This window comes from Arctopsyche grandis, chromosome 1, assembly GCF_051622035.1.
Source record: "Arctopsyche grandis isolate Sample6627 chromosome 1, ASM5162203v2, whole genome shotgun sequence".
Taxonomy (NCBI): Eukaryota; Metazoa; Arthropoda; class Insecta; order Trichoptera; family Hydropsychidae; genus Arctopsyche; species Arctopsyche grandis.
Window position 1 is genome coordinate 13,741,845 of NC_135355.1, and position 13,179 is coordinate 13,755,023.

The 13,179-nt window shown below is 31.6% G+C and overlaps 1 protein-coding gene across 1 annotated transcript in view; it reads left to right on the forward strand.

Moving 5' to 3' along the window:
* The window catches only part of Syn (synapsin), a 94,854-nt gene extending 83,006 nt beyond the window's left edge, over nt 1-11,848 (forward strand). The window contains exons 8-13 of the mRNA XM_077428993.1: nt 9,485-9,577; nt 9,651-9,763; nt 10,880-10,976; nt 11,058-11,225; nt 11,362-11,599; nt 11,679-11,848. Of these exons, the coding sequence (XP_077285119.1) occupies nt 9,485-9,577; nt 9,651-9,763; nt 10,880-10,976; nt 11,058-11,225; nt 11,362-11,599; nt 11,679-11,848 (879 nt within the window). The remainder of the gene's footprint in view (nt 1-9,484; nt 9,578-9,650; nt 9,764-10,879; nt 10,977-11,057; nt 11,226-11,361; nt 11,600-11,678) is intronic.
* Nucleotides 11,849-13,179: the final 1,331 nt, after the last annotated feature.

The window sequence follows — 13,179 nt, forward strand, 5'->3', positions numbered from 1 at the left end:
AGAGTAGAGTATTGGTAACGTCGAATTTTTTTAGTCACATTCCAATCTCAAAAACTCTTAATTACATGGTGAAACTAATGCAACATCTCACGCTTTATTATTTTAATATAATTTTTGCATAATTCCGTTATAGCGAACGTTCAACGAAATTTCCATTAGTTGGCCATATCGAATTTCAATACGCGTATTTTTGATGTTCGTTCAAAAAACATCTGTTCGATTTTACAGACATACGCACATAAAACTATTGAGCAACTGCTGCACCACATTCTATCATGGTTTTCTTTCATATGTGCGAAGTATTACGTATATATCTTTCATCGGGACTAAAAAGGATCCAGACACGCATAAATACATAGGTGCGGTTCATTATTTGTCATCGCAAAATTCGATCATTGTTATTTCTGGTTGGATACGAGATTCGTTCGATATGACAACTGGATTTATTCCCGATGTGCATCCAAAAATTGTATTTTTAGACGTGACAATGCTACACTAAGATTCATATAAGCAATCGAGCGTACTTTCACCGTTGAGGCAAATACATATTAGATGAACTGTATTACACATACACCCTTTTGCATTTTCCTCGAGCAGTTTTTATCAAACGCAAAAACATATCTACGTACATACATACATATGTACTTCTGAACCCACCCTGGTGACACCGCGATGACGTTGATCTTTAATGACGCATACCTGGGAGTGTTCTATTATATTGTAGTACTACGTTGAGAATCCATTATGTAAATTCACATTCCTATTCCTCAAAGTTTCAAACTTTTCTCCGAAAAAACTTTGAAGTAAATATTAATTTATTTAATCATACACATAATAAAATTTTTTTTGAAAATTATTAATTTTTCAATTGATTATACATATTTCGAGCTCCGACCCGGAATCAATTTGTACTCATATTTCATATTTGTACATACATATATGTATAATATATATATGTACACGCATACCGGCCAGGCGAGTGCAGTGAATCCCTCTACTTCTCGCTCGCTCTTAGTCTTTGCAATAGAGATAGTGAGATTTTCACCTAACGCTACTGATACCAAGATATACATATTTAACTTAAAATAAAATTAATTTTATGGCCTCTTCAAGAGCTTGGGGCAGCGAATCTCTATAAATTGTGGATATTTCTTACCGCTCTAGTTTCATGAGCGGTAAATTGAACAGAAATACATATTAATTTAAGTTATTAATAAAACTTTGATATTTTTTAAAAAACGTTTAAAAATCAATTCTTACTATATATTTTTAACAGTATTTCACTATGTAAATCGTTTTTAGATCTTTACAAACTCAACGACGAGATACTCTGAAAAAGTCGAAAAAACGAGTGTCGACATGTAAAAGTCGGTGGAACGGAGTTTGGAAACACAGGGAATAATTAAATATTTTTTAATAATTAATTTATATATTCTTTGGAAAAATAGCCATTTGGTTAAGATATTATGTATGTAAGATATGTATGTTCATATTTTATCGGTACTTTTTGCAATACAAAGTTTTTGCAATACAGTTCATATTTTTCTATATGCAATGTATACTCTGTGTAACAGAAATTTTAATCTGAACCACCTACGAGAAATCGACTAGCGTTTCAAATTGCACAAACGGTCATCAGCGACAGATGCATTCCCGTGCATTTCAGACGCAACGATGTATTTTTGGGGATTACGCTCAGTCATCGTTCATTCTCGATACTGCAAGCGAAATTCACATTGACACCGAATTTGCACACATTTTCCACATTCCACATGTATCCACAACATATTATATTTTTGGCTTACATACATATATTGTATTGTTATGTGACGTTAAAGCTATTTCCAGTGATCTATTTAGTGCGGGGCATGACTGGCTTGTAGTATTTTTACGTGACGGCGTAATCTTGCGTTTCATTCACGAATTCCATTCATACAATTCAGCAAACGATCATAAATTTCGAAAATATCATAAACATAAAATCAACATTTAGATTGCAGGAAAAACCCAAGTCATGGATGAGTAAATATGAAATATGAAATATGAATATATGACACCCCCCCCCCCCGCTCGCCAGGCCTGCATATATGTATGTACATATATTATATTTACATATAAATAAAAAAAATATTTTCCTAACTACATTCAATGCTATACTTTATTTCCTAATCCTAGACTTCAAATTATTCCTGATTAAATTAATTATAATTTTTAACAATTGGATGATAGCGCGTCGCCCTACTACTGTCCATTGCCACTAGTGCTTCCAATCCCGGAAGGTTACTTCAGCACCGGGATTGCGGTGCTGGGAATTTCCGATCCCGGGATTTCAAATTTATAAGAAAAAAATTTCAAAAACGTTCAATTGCATTTTGCAAACTCTCCCGATGTTTCACGCAAAAAATACTCCCATATTGGCGTTCTTATTTTGAGAGTTTGGCTACATTCTTTAAATTTTCGGTTCGAATCCACAGATTTCTAAGATTAAATAAAACACAATAAATAAATTAAAAACATCACTTTGATTCCGTCGTGATAGATTGTACCGTCTGGTAATTATTCATCGAAACAATCCACCTAATATAAAAAAAAACTCAATTGCATTTACTTTATTTAAAAAAATCGGATGTGACCAACCTACGACTTAATCTATGTATTTGAGGAATATAAGAAGAATAAAAAACAAAATTTGATGATCGTACATACACGTTCACACATACCGGCTATGAGCATTTTCATTACAAATTGAACACAAATGTAGGAAAACTTACACAAGACTAAAGTTCTACTTCCGGCTTACGAATTCCGACCAAAACTTTATCAACTCTATGTTAGTACAAAAATAATACAAATATAAATTTTCAGCTAAATATTTTCAGGGCGTGGAAAGAATTGTTGTCACAACATTTGTGACTTTTCTAAGAGGAAAAAATCCCGCTTCCAGTTATTTAGTGATTTTCATCACATTGATACAACAATTATACTTGAATTTTTACGTGAATAAAGGGGTTGAAAAAAAAAAGTGGAAGAAAAAATTGAACAAGAGTACACTGCCACTTCTGGTTGACGGATGCTTACCAACTTGTATACATAACTTGGTAAATTTCAGTTCAATAAATTAAAGGATTTCTTAGAAAAACATAAAAAACCTTGATTCTCTAAATTAAAAGTACTACCTTCGATTTAGTTAAAAATATTGGAGTAAAAAATATAATATTAATTTCTATTACAAGTAGGAAATTTCAGTCCGATTTGATGAGTGGTTTGGGAGATAATTCAAAAACTTAAAAAGAAAGAGGACACCTATAAGGGGAGGTACCATTTCAGGTCAACTTAAAAATTTGAAAAAAAAATTACGGTATATCGATAAAAATTTCAGTAACCAATACTAAGTTCCAGTTCGATAGGACGATCGGTGTTCAAAAAATCCCCAAAATACACTGACACACAATAAACTTACAGACACTCACACAGAAATACAGACACACACACATTTTTTCGTATAGCTTATACATTACTTGAATAAGATTCTTGTAAATCCCACTCGCTGAGTACCTACATCAAAAATATCTGTACGATAAATAGTGCTCGGATCTTAATTTTCCAATATATATATATATATTTTTTTTGTTATTTAAAACATATCAGTTAATTTATTAACTTATGTTTGTCTATTTCTGTGTATGCCACCGATAATACAATTTCTTATTCTTCTAATTCTTCTATTGATAGTGAAATTAAGACTTGGCCGATCAAAAAATAGAATCTTCCGCAATCTGTCGAATGCAGTGAAAGCGTTCAAGAAACAAGAAATTTTAATGAAATTTAAGCTCGGCAATTCATCATCCGCAAGTTCATCTGTCATTGCCTTCCATTTTTATATTTTCTTTATTCTAGTCTGGTATTAATTTATCACAAAGATCAATAACCTTTATGAAAATTGTATCTATGTACATTGTCCTTTTAAAAAAATTTTAAATTATCAATAAGCCCTTGTATTAATTTCTTGTAAAAATCTTGATCTTTTTTTTTAAGTTTTTGTGAAGTTTTACTTCACGCTCCGAGTGCCTTTCAGATTTTTGCGCCCATTGCAAATATCCCGTAGTCAATGCCTTGGTACGATTCTGTATACAACTAATTGAATAACGTTCCCTTTAGTATTATCTTAGTTGCTAAGTAATACTTTGAACCTTTTGGAAGCTTTTTGAGTATACGCTTTACGTGCCAAGAAACTTCAACTACTGCACGTCAAAAATGATGAACAGGATATATACAGCCACCTTGAAAGTATATGTACCTCGCAGTATCTCGACCTTTAAAACCGACGACAGCTATATAAGCCAACTGAAAGAAAAATAATCACACTCTAAATCGGCGCAATGAGAAATTCGTAAAACGATCATATCCCAAAATGAAGTGTGAGCTAATACTTATTTCAAACACTGTCGGAAAATATTTACACGTGCATTTTTACATTGTTTTCCTCACGTCACGGGATACATCGTTAGGTAACGCCTACTGACCTGCAAATAGTCGGATGTAAACAGTTTTTCGCGAAGAAAATATATTCATCATAGATACATATATGTATGTATACGCATGTACATACATATATAGATCATCATTTGTTGATATACATGAACATCCATCGGATAGCTGTACGAAGATTCAAAGCCATTCATCTTTCGTTTTAAATTCGATGAATCAATTTCATCGACTTCTCTTAAAGGACTCGAAAAAGTCATCATAAATCATCGACCAATGCTACATATTTACACTTACGTATCACATCTGGTGCGAAATAAAAACGAACTGAGGTTATTAAAAAAATTACAAACAATAAATAAAAATTTTTCAACGACCTTTTTCGAGGTCTCAAATCTCAGATGTTGGAAGCGATTGTTTACCAGTTGAGACGTTGGGGTGCAAATCCCAGCTGAAAACGAAAAGTTAATTAAAAGAAAAACTAATCAATCGATTCCAACAAAATAATGTCCCAAGGAGATTACTCAAAAAATCAATTATCAACATCCTAACTCAGGACTCTTGAGGATATATGGCTTAAAATCGATAATTTTTTTATAAAACTTGTTTCCCTTGTTTTTGTTTTTGCACGTTTTCCATTAGGTCCATTTTGGGATATGCAAAATTCGAATTTTTCGCTCCGGCCTAATGAACATACATACATATATACATATGTAGATATTAATTTCTCCCTTTGGCCTTTATAAAGTGTGTGTATGATCTTGCTGTGATCGTCCGATGCACTTCAATTAACGTCGCTCACCTTGTGTCGTTATTGGAGCACAAATTGTGCATGCCCGAATGACGCAATTTCGCAAATGACTATCAACATAGCGACGCACGTTGACAGTACGGCTTGAAAATGAAAACAATGTCGGAAAAAAATGCACCACACAAGTTACAAACAAACAACTCAACGTGGGCAGACATGAGCTGGAAGAGTCATTAGCGATGATGTTATACGAAGCCAATTAAACGAAGACATAAATGGATATCTATATAATTTGTTAATGAATGGTCTCTAAAACGTACATTGCATTACCCGACGACTAAAATATAATAGTTTAGTGGGAATTGGCCTCGTTATGTTGGTGGGATAATAAATAAGCAAAATACGTGCTATCCAATCGTCAAGGTCAGATTTGGGACGCGCGCCATTTAAGATGAAAACGCAAGGTACGCGCGATCCGATCCACTGCATCAACGCGAGCTTAATTGAATCAAATACGAAAGATAGATACATACATATGTAGGTGTTGAGCTTGCTCCAGAGAACTATCGTTAAAATATTACCTTCTACTACTGCGCGATCTAAATAATCAAATCGTTTTAAGTTCATTATTTATTCCGTAAGTGCTTTTTGAGACAAGCGCAATTCACAGATGTTATCACTTATCACTGAGACGCAAAATTCAATGCGCTTACTCCTTTTAATATGAAGAATTTTTTTATAAATGTTATTTTTAAGTAATTACATATTTAAAAATAAAAGGTTTATATGAAGACAAAATAGAAAAAAAAATCAAATGTTGTGTATGTCACAGTCCAAGTGCACCTACATTTCTTTTGTTCGTGAACATACTAGTTTGTTCATACACGAACCAATCTGGCCAGTTAGACTGTACACAAAAGAACAAATTGACAAACGAACTAGTTTGTTTATGCACAATCTACTAAAGTACTAGAGTACTAGGCATAAGTTTAAGTATTTCAATCTTTTGCTGTCTTTTCAATCTTCCATTCTGTCTTCTATGTATGCATACCCTGGGTGGATTTTTTTTAAATCAACGAAACCGGGAATTATAGCAACGTTGTAATGTGGTTTCCACAGGATTCTCCATTTTAGATATTGAACCGTACAGACACATTCACATCATCATCATCATCATTTACAGCCATTCACCATCCACTGCTGGATGAAAGCCTCTCTAACACGCTTTCACTCATCTCTGTTTTGCGCAACTCTCATCCATCTCACCCCGCACATTTTCCTAATTTCGTCCACACATCTTCCCTGCGGTCTTCCTTTTACCCTTTTATATAATCTCGGATACCACTCAAGCACTTCTTTTGTCCACCTTTCGTCCATTCTTCTAGCCACGTGGCCCGCCCATTGCCATTTTAATCTCTTTACTCTGTCCACTATGTCCACTACCCTTGTCATGCTTCTCACCCACGTGTTTCGCTTCTTGTCTTTTCTCGTTATGCCAAGCATACAGCGTTTCATACTTCTTTGAGTGCATTGGATTTTGTGTAGCATCTTGGCGTTCAGTGTCCAAGTTTCACATCCATACATCATCACTGGCAAAACGCATCGATCGAAGATCTTTTTCTTCAAACAGAGTGGCATTTTTAATTTAAAAACAGCATTCATCCGTCCAAATGCACTCCATCCTAATTCTAATTTCATACGTCTCTTTATCTCTTCAAGTTAGTACATAAAAAATACAAATATAAAGTTTCAGATTGATACGTTCAGGGGTGTGCACAAAGTAGTGGAGACAACATTTTTGACCTTTCTAAGAGGTAAAACCCGACTTTCGGTTTATAAAATCACATTAATACAAGAATTATACTTAAATTTTTTCGAGAACATGTTTAAGGAGTCGAAAAAAATAGTGGAAGAAAAATCGAACACGAGTAAACTGCCACTCAATGGATTCAATTGACGGATGCTTACCAAATTTTATACGTAACTTGGTATTAAGTTTAAATTGATAGATATTAAATTTCAGTTCAATTAACTAAAAGGTTTCTGAGAAAAACATAAAAAACCTCGATTCTCTAGAGCAGCGTTTCCCAACCTGTGGTACGCGGTTGATGATTGGTGGTACGCGAAAAAAATCAGTAATGGCGGACATGCAGGAATGAATGATTTACAATCATAAAAATAGAAATATTTTTTATATCTAATATATAATTTCGAAAGAGACTTTGTAAGTTTGTATCTTTGTTTGGGAACTTCGAAAACAAAATAAAATTTCCATGACGACAATTCAATTGGTTGAATATTATATTTTTTTCGATTAAAATAAATTTAATAAAAAAACAAATGAATATTTACTATTAGATTCGCCATTTTTAAGCTGTTTATATTACAAATACTGAGCGAAGCCGGGTAAAACAACTAGTAATTAATAAACATTATCGTAATTAGTCATCGTTGACGTCAATATGTACAGTCGATGATCGAAAATCTGGAAATTGATACGTTTTTCTCTGATCCGGCATGAATTTTGGAGTGCATTTTTAAATTTACCTTGTTCACGCTCCAATAAATAAATAACTTGAATTTGACACTTGAGATCCTTTCGATAATAATCTTTAATGTTCCAGATAAAATTGAAAGTACATATAATTAGAAAATTAGATTTTTGGAATGTACGTATCGAAAATGATCAAACTGGAGTATTTGAAACTTTATATAATTTCTTATCTGAAAACAAAAGTCGTGCGGCTCGGGATAGACGTGAAAAAATAATTGAATATTTAATAGGGTTGAAATCGTCTTTTACGAGTGCTTCCCCAAACCTTTTAGAAGCAAACAATTGGATTTAAAACGCCTTTGATAATGAACATTTTCGGACAGCTACCAAGGAAAAAAAGAACTTGATTGAACTTTCAAATTATAGCATTTAAAAACTGAATTCGAAATAAAAAAGGTTATTAATTTTTGGCTAGGTATTAGGTGAAAAATATAAACAGCTTTATGACATAGTGCTCAAATTTCTGTTGCCGTTTACTAGCACTGAACTGGTTGAGAGAGCATTCTCTTCATATATTTTAATAAGACAAGTATAGAAATTGATTGAATCCAGCTCCATACTTAAGGGTAAATCTCGCACCATTTGAACCAAATTAAAAAAAAAACTAAGTACAAGGATCTCAATTATATGTACTTTGTAATTTTGTGTTTTTAATAAAAATATCAATAATTTTTTTATTATCAATAATAGAAGTATGACAAGATAGTAGATAAATTAAACTTTGAGCATATTATAATTGCCTCCGCAAAATTTTTTTTTTCCATAAAATTTCTTTCCAAAACAAATCTACATATTGCGTGTATCCTGTCTTCACATTCCTTACCATGCAAATACTATATATAATAATTACACTTGCAAAAACAAATTTCATGAAATACAATCATTTTTATATGGTGGTACAATTTAGCGTTATGTACTACCAAGTGGTACGCGAGTCAAAAAAGGTTGGGAAACGCTGCTCTAGAGTAAAAGTACAACTTCAGGTTCAGATAAAAATATTTAAAAATATTAGGTTATAAAATTTATAATTTCTATTACATGTGAAAAAATTTCAGTTCGATTCAGTTAGCGGTTTGGGAGATAATTGAATTCAAAAACTTAAAAAAGGGTACCTACACCTATAAGGGGAGGTACCATTTCATCAACAATTTGAAAAAAAATTACGTCATGTCCATAAGAATTTCAGTAACCAATAATAAGTTTCAGTTCGAAGCACTAACGGTGTTCAAAAAATCCCCAAAATACACACACACACATTTTTTCTAGATCATGAAAACGTGATCAGTGATCGATTCTGAGTTCGAATCAGTCAAAATCTCGAGTTAGAATTTTCGCAAGATCACAAAACTTGATCTATTGTTACTTTGTACTCAGATAAAGTAAAAAGTACAAAAATAAAAAGTATAACAAAAAAATAACATTTAAGAAATAAAAAAATTATGTTGTATTTTTCGAGTTTAAGAACATGTGAAATCAAAGACCTATACCACAGGTTTTGTTAAAAAATGTATTGAATTCTAAAAGAAATATTAAAAAGTGTACGCCGTAGTTAAATTTTATCATAAATAAAATTTATAAGAATGGTTTTTCTTTAGAAGTAATCTTTTAGGCATTTAATCTGATTTCGACTTAATTGATAAAATGCTATTTCAATATTATTAATAACAATCCAATATTTATTACGGTTGTTTCAGGTGACTGTTCCTCGTTTCCCAGCGGTTCTCAAAATCGGCCATGCGCATGGGGGTGTTGGTAAAGTCAAAGTCGACAACAATTCAGATTTTCAGGTGAATTTGAAATCAGCTTTATCGCCGATAATTTCAATTTTGGAACCTAATCATTTTGTCTGCAAATTTTCAGGATATGGCAGGTGTGGTGGCTATTTCAGGATCTTATTGCACCGTTGAGCCGTACGTCGATGCAAAGTTTGACATTCACGTTCAAAAGATCGGCAGCAATTACAAGGCTTTCATGTAAATATTATACATAAAATTGTTCAAAATTAATTTATTTTTATAATAAATATGTATGTATGTATGTATGTGTATAAGTACATTGTACATATACACTTACTTTGGAAATTTTCTATACTATCATGAAATCATATAAATATTTAGAAGTAAGAAATGTGTGAAGTATGTATATATGTATGCATTTACAGCAGATATGACCTTTTTGTGTTGCCGTTTTTACACATGTAACTAGCAACCATGTCATCAAATGCTGACATAAAAGGTTAAGGGACATATCTACATATGTATATATGTATATGTAAATATGTATTATATGTTGACCCAACCTAGACTATAATGTAGTGATTTTTTTTCTAATTTGCACATACATATGTACATATATACATATATACATACTGTTCACAAAAAAAAAATTATCTTAATAATAATTCCCTTGGATATACAGAAAAGAAAGTGAAGAAGAGGGGCGTAAGCATTCAGGAAAATGTTCTTAGCATCATCCTCGTTGCCTCTCCCTCGTGTATGTAATAACCGATTCCAGGAATTGATCGTTTATACCATACCCGATAATTCAAATTATTGATTATTTATGCAATATATTATGTAAAAGAGATGAATAAAACAATAAACAAGAATTCACTTTACATTTTACACATTAAACCACTCCCACTTAAGTGTGCATGCAGTTTTTTCAAGTTTAGTTATATTGTCAAGTACATATATGCATATATATACAAATGTATGTATGTATGTATGTACATAAATATGTATGTAAATACATACACAGATCACATTCTATGCAGTTTTAATTCTACATATGTACATAATATGTACATGTTTGATATATTATACGGTTATTACATGTACTTTCTTTTATTTAATACATATTATGAAACAAGCTTTTAAGGATTTAAAGTATAAAAATGAAGTATACATATTTAAGTAACAAAATTTTTGTTTTTATATTAGTACGTACATATGTACAAAGGCTTTATTCAGTTAGAAATTTACATTTTTGAGTTATACATACATATGATATGTACGTCAAGGATATGGTGGTTGAATTGAATACAAAATTGTTAAATTAATATAACCGATTTTTTATATTGATTTCAGGCGTAAATCCATTTCTGGCAATTGGAAGACCAATCAAGGATCAGCTATGTTGGAACAATTGGCGATGACTGATCGTTACAAAACATGGGTCGACGAGGTAATTTTCCCAACTTATAACTGCACATCTAATTATAATAATAATTGATAATCTACTGAACCAATTTCTTTGCAAAAATAGGTAAGCGAATTGTTCGGTGGCTTGGAAATATGCGCTTTAGAAGTAGTCGTCGGTAAAGATGGCAGAGAACACATCATCGAAGTCAATGATAGTGCTCTTTCGCTAATGGGTGACACCCAAGAAGATGATCGTCGTCATATTGCAGATCTAGTTACTCAAAGGATGCAGGTGAAATAAAAATGATATTCCATTATTGAATGTTTTCCAATATTAGTTTTTTTACTGACACCTATTGTCGTAAATTTATATTATACCATACATTGAGAACGTAGAGAGTTTTAAACAACGTTTTATATTATTCCAGGGTACTTGCCGACCTGGGGCAACACAAACAACGGCACCTACCACACGTTCCACTCGTGGATCTGTATCTTCGCCTACCGAAGAACGTGCACCAACGGGACCTCCTCCCGGTCCTCCCGGAATACCACCAACGGCTTCTACAGGCAACGAGCGTCCATTGCCACCAATTCCTGCAGAGCCTGATCATCCACCACCAGCTAATCCTACTTTATCATCTGTAGGAAGACGAGATTCTCAAGGTACTTGACTTTATTCAAATTTAAATTTTCTAAGAACTTATATTTTGGTATAACAACACAACACTTACTTAATTTTCAGCTTCGCAAAGTTCCACAGTAAGCTCAACTTCTGCTCCAAAAGCACCTGATGTGCCGCAACGATCCGGATTCTCTCGCCAAGGTTCATTATCGGCCTCTGTTGCCGAGGATGCTGAAGACACGATGAAAAATCTGCGCAAAACATTTGCCGGAATATTTGGCGATATGTAATTCGATATTATTCATACGTAACAATAAATTTGGCTTTCATGTTTATTTACTTTATATTAATATAATATGTATAACAGATATCATTAAATTTTAATTTATTGTTGATGGTGCTGAATTTGATCAGCATAAATTTTTAACATTTTTTAGCAAATTATCTACCTTAGATTCATTGTTAACGCTATATTAAACAAAAAGGTTATTGATAGATATTAAAATTTTTATATTTTTTATGTTTTAATTTAAAATGGTGGTGATTTGAAGAGTATTTATTGTATTCGTCAACTCATAACTATGTATTTCTTCTTAACGTTGTTTTAAAGTATATACTTTAAGCAATAATGTCAATATTTAATTGAGTTAATTTTTATTACTGATTATTTCAGAATATATACATATGCACACACACATTATATTTGTTGATATTATTACAACGACTAAATTTCATTATTTAACATAATATTTAAATTTACATTTTAAAAATATATGTATGTAGAAAGTGATTATATTTTTATATTATTTATTTTATAATTCGGTGTTATTAATTTTTTAAGAATAGTGATTGTTTTATTTTTTGTTTTATATAATCTGTATTTATCTAAATCCTCAAACATAAGCCTTTTAGGAAAACACATTGTGTTTTCAAAACTTTTCAACGAGACTCAAAAAGCTATCTATAATATAATCAATGTTTACTCCGAGTATAATCACGCGTTTCTTCAAAATTACATATTAACTATAATACTATTAATTAATTTATATAAAATTTTGTCGTATACTTGTTCTTGAAACAAACAGTTATTGTCTTTCCAAAAGCTTGTCTTTAAACTTTTTCGTTTCATTATCAAATAAGTATAACTTAATTAAGCTCATCAACAAAAATAATGAAAGTGGAAATGTCATCATTTCGAGTGCTTAATGTAACATTACATATTACACAGACAATACAGATTTTAAGAATAAAAAAATAATTTCATTATTTATTTCATAAATTATATTATATATAATCTAAATAAAAAAAATGTTGTCATATTATTGTATCTATTAAAAAACTATTTAGAATAGACTATTTAAGAAAAATAAATACTATCTATTATTATACATATTACAACATATGTACGTGTAAAAGTCCAATATGTATGTTTCATTTGAATGTGAGAAATATTTAACGATAGATGAGCACAACACCTACATATTTCAATTGTTAATCCAATTGATGAAGGACGTATGGCATACTTATGTTTATTATGTACATACATATGTATATGCAGTGCTTTTTTTTTCTTAAAAAAAGTTGTCAGAACTAACATCTTGTCAAATATCATTTAAATGAA